Below are 20,530 nucleotides of genomic sequence, written 5' to 3'. Positions count from 1 at the left end.
GGTATCCATATACTCCCATTTCTTTCCCTCAGTCCCGCTATGGATGTTGCCCCAAGACTAAGCATTCTCATCATCTGCTTCTCTTCTGGCTTTTGATGCCAAAGATGTAGTGCTGAGGAACAAAATCTGCATTTTAGTGCGTTACTTTCAATCCCCATGCTCCATGCAGCAGCCTGTTATTTTATTTTGGCCAGCTTTGCTTACCGAGCAAAGGATATTGCAAGAGACACATTTATTTTCCTCAAGCTGCTTGTTCTCACTCTGTGTTCTCCATTGGTTCAACTGGAGACAAAGAAGGTGAGAGGGAAGGAGCAACAGTAAATGAGCTGAAAATTAAGTGAAAAATCAACATCCCAAACTGCGTCCTGAAACAGGAAAGCTGAAATAGTTCCATCCGGAAACTTTCATTTGGATGATCCAAAGCCACTAATAGGGAACACAATAACATAACAAACATAGCATAAAAATGGTATAAGGCTTAAAAAATTAATAGGTCACATTTAAATGTTAATGGCAAACTGATTTATTGCATTTTGATTTTGTGTGACTCAAACACCTCCCATCAAAAGCATAATCCAAGGTGACGTGCTCTCTCAAAACACAAATGCCTTTGAAAAGAAATATGTTCATAAATATTTTTTCATCCGACCTACTTACTGCACAGAAATATCAGAGAAACATTTCCATCCTCACTCGAATTACTGAGCAGTGTGTGTAGTAGCAAAGATGAATTCATTTAAAAATGATTATCTCAGTAATGTTTTAGATAGGGAGAAGAAGGCCTCTTTGCTATTTATTGTTGTGGAGCTACATAGCTGTTTTTTATTTGCAGAACTGATGTTTCCATACAGCAAAGTGAATCCTTTTTTTGGTCTCAATTTACAAGGTGGGAAACTGAGGCAAATGGCACAAACTGACTTTCCCCAAGGCCATACGGTAAATGAATAGCAGAACAGACCAAAACCCACAGCCCCAGTGCCCTGCTATAACCACTAAGTAGCATTGCCTTCATTTAACACAGACCATTATCAGCTTGCAAATGGTACTGATGGAAAAGACCTAGTGGGTCTTTTTGCAGTTCCCTGTAAGCGCTGGCTTTTTCTGTGCCATGTGATCTAGACGAGAGTGCTTTGTACAATCACTACATTAAAATAATTCAAGCGGGAGGACATCTCTCATTTCCTTTGGGGGAAACAATTCTCTAGCTGAATAGATTGCAGCATTAGGAAATATTTCCTGACGTCCAGTCCCTGCCATAGCTTCTAGAATCTGTTGATATATTATTAATAGAAAGGAAAATAAATATAAGTATTAATGCCAGCAGACACTGTCTACTACTAATAGCTGCTAAAGTAATATATTCCCCTTGTTTTTAGCTTTTATTAGTCTTTTTGCAAAGGGTTACAAGACCCTTATGTATCCATTAGCCAGTCAGCCATGTGAAATTAATGTGGAGCAATTTTCATAAGCGTTACTCAGAACTAATAATAATTAAGCATTATTTTCTGCTCAGATAACACAGAAAATAAAGTCTGACTTTTATGCCAAGATGGGTTTGCATTAGCTTAAGGTAGATGAATTAATTCTCATTTACAAGGCTTCTCCACCAGCTAGCCAGAAAGTATCAAGGTAATTAAAACCAATTTGTGAGGTTCTGTCCCATTGCACATTCACTGAGTTTTATCATTGCTGCAAATTACAGGTGCTTTTATGCCATTGCAAAGGTGGGACATGAAGGAGACCTTGTTGCAAGCCTCCTTACCCATCACTTTTAAGAAAAGCAACCTTCTTGTGAGAACCAAAAAGCATTTTGCAATGCACTTTGCTATTGGAGAGCATAGGACAGCATCGCATGAAGGACCAGCTCAGCCCCAGCCCAGGCTGGTTTCACTGGGAACTGGACATCTCAGAAACGCAAGTAATAGGCCTCTAACATACAGAAAAATGCTATTTGCTTTTTATTTGCCGTTTGTTTGCACGGTATTTATCAGCCACTTTGCACAGCGCACAGAAAGCCTGCCGGGCTGGAGAATAAAGGGAAAAGCTTGAATTTCTCTGTGCTTGAGCGCAGAGAAAGCAGCCAGATACTCCCTATTTGAGGCTCCGAACTCACGTACTCAGGGATTTTGGCTAATTACCAAAGCAAGGGGCTTTTGTAGATTTTCAGGAGAGTTCTCTCCAGCTAGATAGATTTTGCTCTAGTGTCTTTAATGAACAAAACCCAGCATTGGCAATCCAGATAAATAAGACTGACTGGTTCTATGAAGCGATGCTTTCAAACACCAGTACTACAGTCCTGCTGTCGATGGCTAGCACCCGCCAGCACCTTTCCTGCCTTGTTTCTAGCTCAGGGACATACTGAAGAATTTGACATGTAGTCATGCTTCTGCAGCTTGACATCTCACCTGAGCATGCTCCAGCTGCAAGATATCAGATACTTTAGCCCACTTACTAATTAGCTGTAAGCTGTATTACCCCAGGACTGTCCCACCAACACCTAAGCTAATTCACAGCTGGGTGAGCTAAGACCTTTCCTAAAGTTTCAGCTTTCCAAGGGGAGTAAATCCTTCAGATGCCACATCTTCACCTTGCATCTGAGCTTTATGCTTAGCAGACAATTGTGCTTGGCCTGACCCACCACTGTGGATGGTCTAGGCTTTCAGAGGATCATGGCTGCTCTTTCCCGGGCCCTCGCTCTTGTTTAATTTCTCCAGCCTCTCCATCGCTCTCCAAGGCACCTCTCATTTTGATGTCTGCATCCACGTCAGTGAGCTGGAGCAGGATAACCCAAGACAAGAATATATCAGTGGCAAAAGAAGGATGAGACAATAGTCCTGACTTTTATTATGTTTTGAAAAATCTTCTCTAGAGTAATCTAATTGCTATAAAATAGATAAACAAAAGGAGAGGAGGCTCAAGAAACTCCAGCTGTGCCTTAGCACTGGAAGGAACTTGAATGGTATTTGCAGTATTTTCCATGCCTTCAGGGATAAAAGGTTTCCCATCTCTGGCTGTCTCAAGCTGGATCCAGCTGAGGTAGCTGTAAACAGCCGTGTAGATCCCAGGACTTTGCTGTTCTCCACAACCTTCTCCCCAGCTGACAATGCCAACCGCGAACCACTTCATGGTATTCCCATGGGTGCAAACTAGCGGTCCCCCGCTGTCCCCCTAGGGCATAAAAATGACATTAAAGCAGGATCAAACCTCAGGTCTCTGATAGCAACTGCCTCCCAGAGGCTGATGGAGAAAAATCAGACATCACTGAGAGTTCACAAGGGCTTGCAGGCTCCAAAATTCACAGCTCAAATCTGAGACCTCTACAGAATAAATGGATATAGGAGAAAAGAGAAGGAGACCCATGGCAAGTTATGGCTCAGTGCAATGCCAGCCACCCACCCTGTCCTTCTCAGCCTCTTCCACATCTTCCCCTGGCCCCAGCAGGATGCTTGAATCCTCTCACCAAAAGGCAAGATCTGAGAGTGAAAGGGGATGTCGGCTGTGACTGTTAATTCAGTCCAGTTCTCTGCAAAGCCTAGGCAGGTAGGTGCCAGATCCTTGCTACTGTTGTTCCTGAGGGCTAACGTTGCAGCAGTTAAACGAGAGATGAACACTAAGCCTGGCAAACCCTTCTTGTAACCACACTAAACTCACTGCAAGCTTGCTCTCTACCGCAGGGGCGACCTTTGCTCACATGACGTATGCAAGCCTGCAGATGCACATCACAGCCACCCTGGAAAGAGGAAGGTCCTTCTGTTGGCTGTGCTAGCTTGAAAGCCAGTTACCCTTTACAATCTCTGCATGCAATCTCTGAATACAACCTGATGGAGAAGAACCACCAGTCTCTAGGAGGGATCAAAAGGCACTCAGCCAGGTACAGCTTTTTTTCTTGACAGTGATGTACATCTTAACCACCGTGAAGTCTTTCCTCTAAATAATATGGAAATACCTTCTACACTGGGTCTGTACCTTTTTACTACCTTGTCTCCAAGAGTTTATGTGGTGTGTAAAAAAATTCAATATAAATGGATTTCCCAAGACAGACAGCCTTCCTGCAAAGTGTTGTCCTTCCTGCTTTTGCCCCAGTTTGAGAAGCATCTTTGTCATCAACGCGCAATCCACTCTTTCCTGGTAGCTACCCTGAGCTACTAATGCATATTAACTAATGAGTGGTTGTAGTCTCCTGTGCAACTCCTCTGCTGCTGCTGAAGTTTATGGCAGAATTCCTACTTACTTCAGTAGATTGAGGGCCTAGGCCCAAAAGATATTTGTCATGTTTATTTTTTTCTGTTTTTGTTGTTATTGCTTTTCAAAGTGAACACAGGAGGGAAAAAAAGACGATAAACGCAGAGCAAATGTTGCTTCGACATTCAATGCTGTTTTCGCTGAATTGTTCTTACTGTAGCTACATGACTGCACCTCAGCTGGTTGTACTGGACATTTTACAAACACAGGATCTAAAGATATTTGCCGTCTCTCTTCCGGCCAGGAATTTGTGTGGATCACACAAGCGACCTGGCACTGACCTTGGACCCATGTGTTATCAGTGTCCTTGGCTATGGCATCCTGTTTGAATAAACGAACATCTTCTAGGCTGTACAGACAATTAAATTACTGAGAATTTTACTGCTAATTCCCTCAGGGCAGGAACAGGCCAAATGTATTATGCTGGTGGCGAAAGGAAGGCGCTTTGAGCCTCCTACACAAAGATAATAAATGAAGGCAAGAGCATGGGAGCCGCTCCTGAGCCAATGACGCAGCAAGGGCTGATGACCCTGACCATAGATATCTCAGGGTGCATCACGTTGGCTCATCTCTGTGCCCCAGATGTGAATACTGGCAGGTCCCCGTTCACCAGTTGCAGGACGAAAACATTCCCGGAGGGGCGTTCACGGCCCGTTTTGGAGGCTGTTCTCACTTCTGAAGGACCTTTCTCCCAGGATGCTTAAACAGTTTGATACCAGTTAATGCCTGATAACTTGTGACTATCCTTGAGGGGAAAGTCTTATTGCATTTTATAGCTGAGAAAAGCAAGGCAGAAAAGGGATGTGATTTCTGCATGGCAATGGCAGAGCCAGGAGCCAGAGCCAGGAATCCGTATTCAAAGCTATAGCACACACAATTTTCCTTTTAAATCAGATCTGCTTTTCCCTGTTTGCCCCTTTGGCTGTGTTTGTTTTGTTTTTTGCCGGGTCCGTTGTGCTGCCTGGAGTCAGCCAGTATTTCGGCGAGGAAAGAGAGAGCCGTCTGCAGGGCCTGGTGGACTGTCAGCTGTAGAAAGCAATTTAAAACCTGCAGAGAGAGGGAGTTCAGCAGTGCTGTGAAAAGCCAGGCAGCAGCTGCAAATCCATTTCACTAATCTGCAAGCCCTGAGAACCAAATCCTGCTTAGATCCCTTTCCACATGGACTGAGAAGGTCTACTGTATGGAGGTGAAAGAACTTGGACAGTGAACATGCCATTTCCCTGAACTATGTAGTGTAGATATCTATCATATCTTGGGATAAATCATCCTCTGCATGTGATAATGTCTCTCGTATAATTATACCAGTAGCCCAGATGAATCACAACCTGATTTTTATAGGACTAAGGATGGGCAAAAAACACTCAGTTATTGGACACTGTTGAAAATCTCTGCATCCGCCTGAAGCTCTTAAAAATGTTCTCCCAAGATTTTTCATCCTTGTGTAGGAGAGGATGAGGGAATAACAAGGTCTTTGGGCCAGTACAATTAGCTCAGCTCTGTGATGTCTCCACTACCACTAATTTAATGAATGCTCAGGTTAACGACTCTGAAGATCGAAGAACTTATTAAATGTTGCTTTCAACTTTCAGCCTCCTGTATCCTGGTAGTGAAATACTTCTGGTCAGCAACACGCACCAGATATCTGTTACTGGTCTTCAGTTCAAGTGCCAAGCTTCTGGACAGTAAAATAACTAAAAATAGCATCTTTGCTTCTGTTACATGTTTCTTCTGAATGTGAGGGTGAGTAAAAACCAACCACACCAAATCAGATCTGGTGCTAAACTCATGCCTTCCACAACTGCATGTTAATCCTCCCATTAGGAGAGGTGAAGGCAATGATATATTAGCTGCTAAATAGTTGTGGGTTGTATAAAAACTGTCACAGACTAACAAGGTACTTTGTTCACTGAAGCTGATCAAAAGTTTCATCCTTTTTACTGCATCCAAAGTCTTTTCATGAACATCAGGAGCCTTTCCGCTGACTTCAGTGGGCTTTGGATCAAGAATGTAATCTTCTTCCTTCGTATTTGTATTCATGCCTGCAACACGGTAATTGATCAGAACAAACACGTTCAGCCACATAAATCTTCCTAGGTGGGAGAAGCTCTGGGGGAGGGAGAACAACCCATCTGATACTCATTAGATGGATACATAATCCTTGCAAGTCATTGCTGGTTTCATTTTCGTGCTGGTAAGCTCTGTGTAAATTGGAGAGAATCAGCATGTGAATTACACCATTTGCCATTAGAGCTGCCCTGGCTGCAGGAAGTAAAGGCTTTTGCAAACAGATGATTTCTTCAATTATTTCACTATGACCACACAGTCTTTAGACGAAGGTGGCAGGAAGGAGGCTATGGTCATTTTTAGCTTGCAGGTACTGAAGATGAACCAGGTATCACAAGGTATTTGCCTTGGGCTAAGGTGCTTGGACTCCTTCCACGCTGCCTCTGGGCTCTGTTTGATATCTCGAGTAGGAGCCTCCAGCTACTCTGTCCCCTTGCTGGAAAATGGGAGAACAAGACTGTCCTCGTCCACATGGATGTCAGCAAGGTCCATTAAAAACTATTGTGGCACTGACCTAAAGACAGTCATAATGCGTTTGACCAAAGACCCGTGTGGCCCATACTCTTATCTCTGGCAGTCATCTGTAGCAAGTACTCAGGGAAAGAGAACGAGAAACAAGGCAAATATTTACAGAGTTGTATTTACATCACAGTGGTTAATAGCCTTAGAGAGACCTTCATCTAGGAAGTTATCTAATCGCTTTTTGAATCCATTTCTCCCTGAGGATAAATACCCGCATCCTGGTCAGTGAGTTCCATAGCTTAATCATCTGTTGGATGAAAAAATATTTCCCATTCTTTGTTTCAAATCTGTTGCCTGATACTGCCATTGGATGCCCCTACTACATCTGTTGTGAACAGCAGCGACCTATCATTATTGACTGTCTTCTCCTTGCTGTTTTTGATTTTAGAGATACCACCATCAGTCATTCTTCTGTTACAGCTTCAGAGTCCTGGTCTGGTATTCCCTCTTCATCCAGAAGCTATTCCATGTCCTAATTCATCCTTCTTACTCTACTCTGTTCCCTTTCTGAAACTATTATCTTCTTTCTCAGACGGGGTAGACTGGAATTACACACAATATACAAGGTGTAGGCCTCCGAGATTAGAGCCCTGCCATAACAATGTGTTCTGTTTCGCTACCTCTTCCTTTCCTAATGATTCATAATGTTCTTGTTGCCTTTTTGACCTCCACAGAGCCTTGTGCTGATGTTTTTGAAGGACTATACACAGTTATTTCGAGATCTTCTTACATGGTAATAGCTAATTTAGAGCCCATTATTGTATGCGTACAGCTGGAGTTGCTTTTCCCTATTTTCATTACTTTGCATTTATCTACAGTGAATTGCATCTGCTATTTTAACCTCCAGTCACTCAGAATAATGAGAGCCTGCTGCATCTCTTCACGGCCAGTTTTAACTTTGACCACTCTAAATAATGTTGTGGCATCAGCAAACTTCATCATCTCAGCATTTGCCCTCCTTGAACAGCACAATTCCTTGCACAGATCCCAATGAGACTCCCCTCGTGAGCCCCCTCTCTTGTCAAATCCTTCCTCTGCATTTCCTGCCTTTTAAACTGAAGTCCTTCTACTTCATGACAGTTCAGTTTCTCCACAAGTCTTTGGTGAGAAATCTCGTTAAAAGAATTTTGGAAATCTCAGCGCGTTATATCAGCTGGATCACCCTCTGCCACATGCTTGTCGACTCCGCCAAAGAATTTGAATATATCTGTGAGTCATGACTTTCCCTTAAAGCTGTGTTGACTCATTATAATTGAATGAGAAGCAGCTCCTCTGAGTCATCACATCCATTCCCCCACTCTGAGGACAAGCACACAATAGGTTTTTCTGTTCAGCTGGATCCAGAGATGTTCTGCTCCCCACATCCTCACTCACGGTGCACACAAAATAATTCTGGACCCCCTACAGCAAAACAAAGAACTTCAGTTTGAGAGACCGAAAGCTATAGCTGTAGGATGCCAGAGGAAGAAAGCAGAAGAGATGTGGGACATCATCAACATCCCAGGCCCTTGCGCTAGGAAGAAATGTTCTTGATAGATTAAAGAATTAAGCCACTATAGCTTGAATGTGTTCACTTGTCTGCCCATATCATAAAATGATCAAATGATGAAAGCTGTATAAACCCAAGGGATGGAGCAGAACTATTCTAATTCTTACGAGCTGCACATAAAAAGTACCCTTCAGAAGTAAATTTATCAGACTGTAAATCCCAAAAAGCTTTTCTATTGCTTCATTTTGGGGCTACCCAGGATTCCTTCCTATTTAAAGCAGTGTGCCCTTTCTGGAAAAAAAAAAAAAACTCCACACCCTGTCATATTAGCAATTGTTCAGTGTCGGAGAATCCATCAAATCCATCACAAGGCTGATGAGTGGGTCACTCTCTTCAATATTAAGGTAAAGTACAATAGTAAGATATAACTTTGAATTAAACTGTTGTTAGCTTTAACTCCTAGCCCCCAGGATACCTTTGTCTGCTAGGCAGAAGGGTCTATAACTTCTGACCTCATACAGATACTCTCCATACAGGTACCTACCACAGTCACACCATTTCTCAACCATTTTTCAGGTATTTTGAACAGCCTGAGGGATTCATTACAAGGTATGTTTCCCAGGTTTGTGACCTTTTCTGTGCTTCTCCAGGCGATAATTTATCTGTATGGACCCAGTTTTCATTTGCAGTCTCTCTACTTTTAAAGAGCTCTGTTTCACAAGTCTTCCCTTTTCAGCTTTCGAGCCACATTAGCACCAGCAAAAGGATGCAAGAGCTTTTGTCGCTTCTGCGCAAGTTTAGCACTTACCTTTATACGCTGATCAAGTGAGAATGCAAGGGCTGAGCTCGGCTTCACACTGATCACCTCTCTGCATTTCCAGTGCGGGTGTCTGAGCCTCCATTAGAATCAGTTACCATCACTGGGGCACAATTTGAGATGGGGGGCAGCTGGATGCTAGGGGTGTAAATTGGGGTATCTAAAGTGACATTAGACTCTTATGTGTAGGCAGCCGTCTGGCCTTGGAGCCAAGCGTCTCCCTCTAAGCTAGACACCCTGCACTTGCTTTTAGTTAATGGGGAGCAAGAAGCACTCATATGGGGATTCATCCCATCTCTGGACATGTCAGAAGTTCTTATTTCTCTTCATTGATGCAGAGGGAGCCCCACTGATTAGCTAGATTCAAATGGCTGTAGAAGAGACATTCACATCAGACCAGATAAATGCCACTCAGGCTGTCAAAAGCTACAGCTACTGCTACAGCTCTGTGGGGGTGAGTTGAGCCCTGAGCATCCCAGGTGCTGTAAATACGCAGCAAATTGCTCACAGCATATGTGGGCAGGACAGATTACAGGTGAAGGAAAGAAGTCCTTCACTGCCTTTTTCACATAACCAAAGAAATGAAAATCCAGAGACCTGGACGCATTCTAGCATCATTTATGACATTTATCAGAGATGCCCACGATCAGCTCCTGCTATCATCAGTGGAAGGGGGTAGGCACCTTCAGCAAGTGACTCAGATCAGCCCTACACAGAAGGAGGTGGGTACGGGAAGGCTAAGCTGGAATGATCCCACTGGCATGTTTCTGGCCACATAATGACTCATGCCCTTGAAAAGCATGCTGGGTCCTGGGCCCTCCTTAATCTGCCGGTGACCCAAACGATATGTGAACTGTGACTTCCAGCTAAACACGCTCTATCCTAATCACCACATTTCTGAACTACCCCCACAGACCTCTTTTGCAGAAACGCTCTGAAATATAATTGGGCCATTTACTGAATTTTGTCTGGAGAGGCAAGACACTGAAGAGGCATTTGCTTTGTGAATCCCTTATACTGTAATTATTGTTCAAGGTACCATTGCATCAGAGCCTAACAAAAGATGCTTAAGAAAGCAAGGAATTAGATACAAATTGTGGTTCATGGGGTCATGGAAGAAATGCAGCACACAAAAAATAACACATAGGCCATCTCTAGTGTCTATTCTTTAGCACTTGTACTCTGTGAACATCCATTAATGCTAATGTTTCTGACTAAATAGAACTATAAGTCAATTACAGATCCTGTTAGTGTTAATTCACAGTCAATCCATATATTTGTCTGAAGAACCGTTAGGGAATTGGTATACAATAGATTTTGCTTTTTAAGTGAATGGATTTTTTTTTTTTAAGTACAAATACTTGGGAGCTCTGCTATTCAATCTCCTTGAGTTATTATAGAAACATAGTCAGTGATCCGCAAATTAGTCATGCTCTGGTTCTAGTAGGATGGCAGCCGGTGAAAAGTCTCAGCCTTTCTATTCATGATCTGTTGCCAAGTGGGTATTAAGGTAGAGGTCAGTAGGATAAAACTTTTGAATGAGGCCTCAGTGAAGGCCACACCTACCTGTGTGGCTCCAGTTACTTCTGCAAAATCAGCTTGCAAGGACTAAATGCAATGGGGAAAATCTATCACTCAAATGGCATGCAATGCAGAGACCTATCATAGTAATCCATTGGCCCCAACTCGGGAACATGCGGACTTAAAATGGGTCTAGATGCACCCTATCCATCTTAGCCTGGCTCTGAACATGAACAAATATACCCTGATTCTCAGCAGAGCTCAGGAAAGGTTACATGAAGCTTACGCCTAGTTCATGTCCAAACAGCTCTGGAGCTTGTGCTGTGCATTACTTCCAGATTTATGCTGACCACATCTACACCAGCAAATTCGATATTGCCGTGGCTTATTCTCTGAACAGAGGTCTCTTCTTAACCTCTAAATTGGGGTACTTGAATCCAGAGTGGTTATTGCAGATGGTCATATCCAAGCAGATGTGGTAGGCTAGATTTCCTGCAGAGCTATTCAAAGAAATCATATCCACTTTGTAGAGGGTTTTGTTATTTTGAAATCTGTCCTGAGTCTCATTCGACAGAAAACCCAAACCATTTAAGAAATCCTTATGCAATAGAATAGCTCAATAGATTGCACTTTATACAATGTGCCTTGCTACCTATCCAGTACAGAGGACCTCCACGCTGCAGAAGAAGCGCCAGGTTTGGAACTGGTCTCCCAGCTCTTTACCAGCCACCACAGTATGCGTAAGCCACCAGCCTTCTCAACCAGCCTCACAAGGCCAAACTGTGTCTGCTTCCCTATCTGATTTCACTCAACATTTCCCAGAAAACTGTCCATCAACAAAACACTTCCCTTTCCAGTAAATCAGCAAATTCTGATGAAAAGTCATGTCATCTCTTTCACCCCTGCACAGCTCCACTTCTAGCCTAGGGTATATTTCTATCTTGTTCTCATTAGTAGTTCAGGCTGCAAGACATTTCAGCCTGGACAAACTGCCACTAAAAGTGGACAGTTGCTGGTTTATGAGCATTATCACGCATAAAATCTTTGTACACTACCACTGCTTGGAAAGCTCACATTTCTAGTTCATTTCTCTGTCTGCTCTAACATATTGTAGCTCAAAATAGCACCTTTGCCAGCTTTGTGAATACAGGAGATTAATTTTGTTGGGTGCAAGTGCTCTTGCTGTTTCACCAGCATAATTCAGAGGTAGAACTTAAGGCTGGGCTGGGAAGTGCATTCTTTAATCATGTTAATGTTATCCTGTGGCAGTTTTCTTTTTAAAATTTTTGATTGAATTTAATGGAGGTGAAAGTCATTAGACGAATGGCGCCCGTGACAGATGCTCTCTGGCTAATCAAAGAATGATTTTGCAAAGCAGAGCTTCCCCTTTGCTGCCCAGCTAAGGGCCCCAGTTTTCAATGGCACTGCAGCCTGCAGTTCACAACTCCTGCGTCCCACTGTCCCTGCCTATAGGGCAGGGGACAGCTCTCCATCCTGGGTGTTGGTTTGGTTCCCTAAGTGAATGACTCCTACAGGATGAAGCTGTGCACACGTGTTTGACCATCTGTCCCCTTGCAGACACACACACGCTTCTAAGAAAACTGTTGGCTGGTTTCCAACATGTCATGAAATTGGGTGAGTGGAGGAGAGCGACCATAGGCCTGTTTCCACTGAAGAAGAGGCTGCAGGGGGAGCTCAGCCCTTACTCAGCACTGGGAGAAGGGATTAAGGGTTAGATGTCATGAAAGCAAAGGTTTCTTTTGGCTTTTAGACTCTATTTGGCATCAGGACGGAAATCCTGATGGTGATATATATTCTGAAGGCACAAATTCTAAATGGGGTTTTTCCATATTTGGGTGTTTGTGTCAGCTCTCTCTGCCGAGCAGTCTCTGATATCAACTACAGCTTCAACTCATTATACCTGGCTTGCAGAAGTTCATCATCTCATGTCACAGATTCATTGCAATCAGACTCCTCTAGTCCTGGTACTCACGGACAAACCTGCCATGGTATTGAAGGACCTTTGGCTCAGAACCAAGACCTCATGAGCAGAAAGTTTCTAGTATTCAAACTCCTGAGCTCAATTTCCCAGCCAGTTCATCCGGTTTGACCCTACTAGATACATTTTCCTTTCTCTTTCCTGTATTTAATCTCAAGATAGAGCAACACTGCGCTGCACAAGGCTGAGGGGAAACCAAGCAGGGAGAGGAACCAGCCAGGGCCCTGCTGAGCCCTCTCTGTGGGGGTGTGAAACCTCTCCTCCCATCACCCCAGTTGCTGCACAGCTTGGCAACAGCAACTGGCAGATTTTTAAATTGCCATGAGACAAAAGAGCAAATCCATTTACCTGAAGCCAGCCAAGACTGTCTACCATCCAAGAGACTTCTTGGGAACCACTCACCTCCCTCTGCCTCCTTTCAGCTGGCCATTTCCCTTCCAGAGGAAACATCTCTCTCCTGTTGCAGCAAGGAGTCATGGGGGGGGGGGGGGGGGAGAGAGTATGTGGCAAGGTCTGTCAGCTCGACAAGGTGTTTCAGTTCCTGCAGGGATGTGTCCATAGACCCACGGCTTCCTCCCAACCCCAAGGGGCCCGCACACCTGCTGGCCAGGTCAATATGCATTTACTGTGCACCAAGGCACTCAGCCAGTTGCTTGGACCCTGAGTTTCCTGCCCTGGTCTCATGCAGAGAAGCATTAGCAACCCCAGGAAACTGTGCAAAGGATCGATGCTCATTCCTGAAGCAAAGGCACTTCTCTTTGAATTTCTCTGTGCCCCTACAGGCAGCGCAACAGTCCTGTAGCCTGTTTACTTTACCTGGCAGGCGTCTTTTCCTCCTTCTTCAAGGCCAGCACACAGCATGTTGTCTGCTAGCTGTGGGATCCACTGCAAGCACTGCTCCCTGCTGACCAGCTTCATCTCCACTTTCTGCAGCACCCGGGATGCTGACACCGCAATCCCTATCCAGCAAGTGAGCGGGGGGAGGGATTAGCAAACCCTGCCAAACAACACAGGTGAAACCACAGCCGGACACCAGCTCAGGGGACTGCTTTCAGTTGAACGTCTAAAGCATCTTGAGGCAAGAGTGTCACAGGGCCCAGCTATATGGTCCTGAGGTCATGGGGGCTCACAAGGGCTGCCTAATGTTAGCAGGGAAAAGTTTGTGCTCCTGGCAAGGAGGGTAGGTAGAGTGAGAGTAGGCGGAAGGTGTTAATGGGGAAAGCCAAAATCCAGGGGAGCGGAGGCTAGCTAAACAGGATTAAAAAGCCACTTATTATTGCAGATGAACTCTGGGATATGGCACAGCTGGAAGACCCCCCAAAGGGACGACTTATCCCTTTGGCGTTGGTGATGCTCTGTGATGCACCGCACTGCACTGCTCTGGTGTCTCACTCCTGTTCCTGGGTGATTCAGTGTTGGGAGCCCAGTTCAAGGAGCCAAGTCCATCGAGCCTCCCCTGGGGCAGAAGATCTTGTCTTTCTCACTAGCGTCATCCTTTCCTGGGGGCTGCGAGGCCTCACCCAGGAGACTGGCCATATCCTTCCCAAAGTGGTACTCAGGACAGCAGTACACAACTGAAACAACCACTTTGTTCTTCCTTGAGATGGAAAATCAGAAATCACAGGGTGCAACAGCAAACAAGGAAGAGACTGAAAATATTCATGGCTGTATGGAAAACCCACTCATTTCACCCACGTTTCTCTTCAAAATGAATCTGAATCTGAAGGATAAAAAGACTTTTGGGGGATGTTGCTGCGCAGAGAAGACCCAAAGATTTTCAAAAACTCTCCCCTTCTTCCACATTTCACTGAACTACATCCTCCCTGCACCTTCAGGAAAGAGGGACTCAGAGGTAGTGTCTAAAAGATAGAAAGGTGTCATGTCTCTTTCCCAACTAACATGTGATCCCTCCACAGAAGGCAGCCCACAGATTAAAATGCTTTTATGTAGGCATCTCCACGGAGGTGGCTCCATGTGACTTGATGTTTAAATGACTGCAGTCGAAGGAGAGTCAGCTGCCATCTGTCACATGAGATGCTATCTGAGAGATACTCATAGACAAAAGGCTAGTAGAGATGAGAAATGACCCATTTTCCCCCATCCAGGAGCAATGCGTCATTCAGAAGAAGTGGAATTGCACCCAGCATCACTCAGCAAAATGTCAAGGTGGGATTCAGTTTGAGCAGAAGGGCTCACTTAGTTGCCCACTATTTGCATTTATCTGCATTGGTGTATAGTGCTCGAGGGCACGGTCTCTACATGAGACCGCTAGTTTTTGGTATGGCCAATATCACACCACTGTACATCTCTCCCACTAGATTCAGCTTCTCCTGCGTTTCTTCTGAAATGTCTCCTCGACAGAAGAGGAGGGTGCAAGGGCCAGGTCGATTGAGCTCCCACAGGGTGCAATTTAGATTATAGAGAGATTCTCCAAAGCAAGATCAATTGTGCCAGCAAAGTGAGATCCTTGCACCAAGCATTTTGCAAAGAGGCTAATTAAGGAAGAGCAGCTACAGAAACCTACCGTCAAACGAGGATCAAAGTCTGAGGAAGTCCTTGTGCTTCTGGAGTCCATGCCACTGAAGAAAACAGGGAGGAAATGCTCCCCTCTGATGCAGCCCCAGTGAAAAGGGAGAGTTTGACAACTATAATTTGCTGTTGAGTTGTGTTTTACTGTTACGTGAGGCAAACAAAGGATAGGAAGGAAAATGCAGAGGTTTGAAAGGGAGTTAATACCCTTACAATACTGAGTAACAAGGATTAAATGGCATTGTAACTAACTATATCCCAGGAAGGTCTGTTAAAGCCCGAAGGCTTAAGCACTGATGCTTAATCACAATGTCCTGATTTCAATAATGAAATGGCCCATTATCCATTTACTGACATTTGTTCAGGATAGACACTTTGGGTCACATTCAGTGTCAGAGTAAATTTCAGCAGGGCTTAAACCAGAGCAATTAGCAATAGCAACCTGCTCTCCTGAATGAATGAAGAAGGCTGGCCAGAATCCATTGAATCAATCAGATTTGTGGAGGCATTAACCTAAGGACAACCCTAGACCTCCAGAACACTTTAGACCCAGCATAACTTGCCCATCAGTGTGAGGTTTGTCTAACTTTGGGTGCTGAAAAACGCGAGCAAGAAAGTTGAGCTCTTGGAGAGCAAAGATGAGCTTTAACATTTCAGTCTGAACGTATGTGCTCAGAGTACCAGGTACTTTTCTCTGGGGGCTCAGGAGATGACCGGTTCCTGTAATGAACTCAGAACTGGTGGATCTGAAGAGGCTGAAAGGGCCTGGAGCTGTTTACAAAGGAGATAGGGACTGAAAGATAGCATGGTAATCCCTTCCAGGGAAGAACTTCTGCTTTAAATGAATGCATACCAGCTTTCATTAGCAAATATATCTCCTGACAACCTCTCACCTGCAAGTGTGGTGCCCCATCCAGCAACCCAGCAATCTTTCCATACGTGGAGGTCACTTATGAAGGGTAAGCAGATGGGCATTTTCTGTTCACTGAATTGGATGGGAGAGTCAAGCAGGATCAAAGCAATATCATTTTCCATGCTCTCACTGTCAAAGTTTTCATGGAGAATCAAGCTGTCCAGCTTTTTGTTTTCCCGCTTTTGGCTGAGGTCTACTGTCCCCACCACAACAGTGAGATCTGGTGGCCTTATTAACAAAAGAGAAGAAATATATGTATGACAAAACATGAAGATTTTGTGTTACAAAGGCTGATGCCTTCTCCCTCTGAGGAGGGTAGGGTGCTGGTCAGCAAATTGCAGAGGGAGGGTTAGCTATAAATATCACAGAAATCTACCCTCACTTCTAGGCAAGAGCTAAATTTCAGGAGAAAGAGGTACAGAGGCAGAACAAGAATGTACAGAAGTTATAAATAGCCCAGGTGCTAACGAACAGATGGAGTGGGTTGGTTGCTCGGGATCATTGTGTCCTGGGCTGGCTGCTCCGGACCGTGCTGCTACCAGCCAGCTGCTCCAGCTCAGCTGCCGCAGGCCATTTGTCACCAAGCAGTCCTACTCTTGAACTGCCCTATCTCAGAAGGGGGCTCTCAGGGGGCTGAATTCTGCCCCTGGGCATTGCACAGGGGTGATTTATTCACAAACTCTCACATCAGATTCTCTGTGAGGTGAAGATGTTTGCTCTATGACAGCAGAGGTAGCTTTGGGATTAGAATAAACCAGAATAGAATACACCTGGGTTTTTTGCATTATTGCAATCTGCGTAGGCATACAGGAACTGATTGTGGAGGAAGGGGGGAGCATCAGCACAACATCATGAGCATTTCTGCTAGAGTGTTCACACCATCCTTCAAAATATCCCCCCTCCTGCATCTCCTGGCTGTCCAGATTTGTACACTTTTTTTTTGTAAAGCCATCCCTGACCAAAAATGGGCCTGTTTTCACCAAAGGAGATCATTCCTGTGTTCAGGTCTCTCTATTTCTGGCTCAGTGACTAGCTCCATGTACTTCATTCTTGACCACAAGGTCATACATACCCTACACCCATGGGGAGAAGTGCTACCCCACAGTGCCTCCCCGCTGTGCCGGGGGACTAGCTGGCCTCGCTTTGCTCAAGTACTCACAGCTGTTTCACAAAGCAATGTGCCGCAGTTAAAATCCACCAGCTACTGATGATGGTGCCTCCACAGAAATGTTTCCCTTTGCTCTGGATGCTCACTTGCCAGGGGAAATCACCAGCCTGGGCATCTGTCCCTCCTATGATCCTTTCGCCACTCCTCAGAGAAGGCTGGTAAGACGATCTGAGGCCACACTCTAGGCACAAAACACGACGTGTTGATAAAAAATAGGACCATAGGTGAGCACAGACATCCTCAGTCCTGCGTTAAACTGGCTTGTTTGGGTACCACCCGCTATTCAGCCCAGGCCAGTTTTCATCACTTCTTGGGTGGATTTTGTGTGCCTCACAGAGGTCTGCTTGGTCTTAGCCAAGCCAGTTTGCAACAAGCATTTCATGTGTCTGAGCTGTACCACAGTTGCAGCTGGGCAAGTAAATAAACTAAGGAAAGGAAGCATCCACTGATGCCTCTAGAAATGTGGTCTAGATGCCACAGTTCATTAGGGGCTTCAAATGCTCCAGTGTCCCAGCTAGAAGGAAAGGAGACATAGGTAATGCGGTTTGGTTCTGCTTTTTGGACGGGTGATAGAATACCTGTAATACCACAATTGGATTTTACGTGGATGGGAAATATGGGTGTGTTTGCATCAGAATTTTTTGGCAATTCAGATATGTGAGCAGAACAACAAGCACAGTGCATTTGGGATGGGGAAGGAGCATGGTGGCAATGTAACCTGATCATCTGCACAGTGGGAGCTGGAGAATTTCATCAGTCAGTTTATGCATCAAGCGGTAAGTCAGGATGAAGATAACGCTATTGTCAAGACATCCACTCTTGATCAAAAGACTTCAGCTGGTGGAGACTGTGACACCTCCTTTGGGCAATTGTTCCAATGGCTGACTGCCTTCATTTTGAAAGGACATGATTTATTTCTAGTCTGATTCATTTAGTTGCTGTTTCCATCCTTTGGATCTTATGTGATCTTATGTGAGTTAAAGGGCCCCTTTCATCAGAATTTTCATCCTCACTCATACAGGCTTTTATAAATTGTGGTCAGTTCTTTCATAACTATTTCTTTGATAACTAAATTGAGTACATTTAGTCTCTCACAGTAAGGCAGTCATTCTAGAATATGATTCATCCCTCTAGGTCTTTTTGGAACCTTTTCTACTTTGCCAACATTATTTTTGAGGATTGGACACCAAAATTGGATACAATATTCACTAACAAGAAAGATGTTGGCAATAATACCTCTCATTTCCCACTTGCTATTTCCCCATAAAGGCTTGAGTTAGCTGTTCAAGTTTCATTTATCTCACCTAAATTTTAGTCATCTAAAAGATAGAAATCTAGTGTAAGCAAGCCTATTTTTGTAGTTAATGGAGAGAGTGAGGTACCTTTAGAAGATGATTCATCCCATTCTAAGATAGGCGTCTCTGATAGAAGGAACAAATTCCACTTAGAGATGAATATATCTCTTAGGTTAGATTAGATATGTGTTTTTTAGCTGGCTAAAGTCTGGTAAGGTAAATTCCACCTAGAGTTAGAAAGACCACAGCTTCAGCTGGTTACATATCCTGCTTCCAAGGATATACATCCCAGAGGCTGGAAATTATGCATGTCTATGGGAACAAAAGCAGCTGGCGGAAAAAGCACTGAAAGTAGTTTCTTCAAATGCTCTACAAATGTGAGAGTTCATTGGACACAGAGGTCTGTACATCACTGCCTCCCCATGTCTCTGGAAATTATTACACAGTTGGAAAAGTGAATACCAATATTCACATACATGTACCTCACATCTGGAAGGCCTTTTCCAGCAGAAGGTACTGAAAGCTTCAACTTGGAGCAGGGCATCCAGGAGCTGGTAGCCCATTCTTCAGGACCTGCCTCTCTTCTTACTCATGTTAAGACTGTGGAGTCACTATACTGTAACTAAGAATAGGAAAGTATGTTTAATAATCCACTTACCTGCATGGATGCTGCTGATTAGAGGAGTTAAAAACCAGAGGGTAAGGAACAACATTTTAATCCCATTCTAATCCAATGCTCTTTCACCATGTTCAGAGCAGTGAGACTTCTGCAGACACCTCAGCGCATCGCCCCGCTCCGTATTCTCACCAAAAGCAACAAGTACCTCTGCTGGAGGCAACTAGGATATTCCTCACTGACAGATGTGACATCACACAATCCACTTGTTTCTGCTGACATCACAGTTGAACACTATCCTTTCTAAGGTGATGAAGGAAACCTCACACTGTGCTGGCTAACTAGCTTAGCAATTTCCAAGAGGCTTGGGATTTGCTTTACTTATGATACGGATAGGACAAAAGTGGAAACCCACCTGGATCATGGACTAAATTTCATCAGATATTGCAATGTCGAACTTCATGGGTTGGATGCTATAGCTTTTTTTGTTTTTTGAACCACATTCTCTCTCCAAAGACCTTAGCTGCCAGTCCTGTGTCAGTTTTTGGCTTTGACTCTGAGAAATGCTGAACTTTATCAAACTCTGAAAAAATTTTCTCTTTTTTGTTTAGACCATCTGTATGTTCCCAGAAGGAAAAGGCAGCTCTGTGGCAGGACAAGTTTCAAATAGTGCTGAATCAAGACTATGCTGTCAAAGACATTCAGGCAGCCACCCCCTCTTTCTTGGTGAATTGTGGGCAAGAATAGCTTGCAAGGCCAAAACCCAACTTTAAAAGACAATCCATCAAGCTGAATTAGCCCAGGTACCATTTGTACCTTCAGTAACCACTGTAATGGGTACAGGACCAAATTTCCACACTGGAGTGATTTCATAATTAATTCTGGGGAGAGGGGGTGTAATATATTGGTATGGGCCAATTTTGGCATCAGTAGACCTATCGATGTTGATTTATAAATTCTGACACTTTATTTCCATTAGGGCAGGATTTAAAAACCTCAGCCAGGTTCAGCGTTAGGCCCTGCTATATTAAGGACAGAACAGTCCGTTCCTCAAAGACTTTCCAGCCTGTCTGAAGACAATAACTCTAGCATGGAGTAGGAGTGAAGGGAGAAGAAAGGACAGAAGGGAACTGAACAGCATTTTATGAGCATCTGAACGATTCAGTATATGAAATGTTTTGCCTTGTACATTGGAGGAAATCAGGAATTATCCCACTGAAGTGTGAATTACACAGAGGTTAAAAAGGCATAGGAGGAAAGTCAGACTATTCTTCTCTCTTCTTTGCTTTTATGTTACCCCGTGCCTACAAAATTAGATGAAAGTGCTAGTTTCCTTGACAGTGAGCAACAGAACA

At 44.2% G+C, this 20,530-nt stretch overlaps 1 protein-coding gene across 1 annotated transcript; it reads right to left on the bottom strand.

The window, feature by feature from the left end:
- Positions 1–507: 507 nt before the first annotated feature.
- PRSS55 (serine protease 55) lies at positions 508–20,216 on the bottom strand. The gene is made up of 5 exons (XM_068936888.1): positions 19,218–20,216; positions 17,256–17,445; positions 16,077–16,324; positions 13,471–13,613; positions 508–3,168 (listed from the first exon to the last, which is right to left on the bottom strand). The coding sequence occupies exons 1-5, from the start codon at positions 19,270–19,272 to the stop codon at positions 2,866–2,868; spliced, it is 939 nt and encodes a 312-aa protein (XP_068792989.1). The 5' UTR covers positions 19,273–20,216; the 3' UTR covers positions 508–2,865.
- Positions 20,217–20,530: the final 314 nt, after the last annotated feature.

This window comes from Struthio camelus, chromosome 3 (assembly GCF_040807025.1).
Source record: "Struthio camelus isolate bStrCam1 chromosome 3, bStrCam1.hap1, whole genome shotgun sequence".
Classification (NCBI taxonomy): domain Eukaryota; kingdom Metazoa; phylum Chordata; class Aves; order Struthioniformes; family Struthionidae; genus Struthio; species Struthio camelus.
The sequence above is the reverse complement of the archived record's forward strand: the minus strand, read 5'-3'. Positions and strand labels throughout refer to the sequence as shown.

Bases quoted from the DNA above. Each gene is read 5' to 3' on its own strand.
- PRSS55 (XM_068936888.1), bottom strand. From the start codon at position 19,272: ATGTTGTTCCTTACCCTCTGGTTTTTAACTCCTCTAATCAGCAGCATC. The intron at 17,446-19,217 runs GTAAGTGGATTA...TTTTGTGCCTAG, and splicing joins AATCAGCAGCATCCATGCAG to AGTGTGGCCTCAGATCGTCT. The intron at 13,614-16,076 runs GTGAGAGGTTGT...CTTGCTGGATAG, and splicing joins ATGGGGCACCACACTTGCAG to GGATTGCGGTGTCAGCATCC.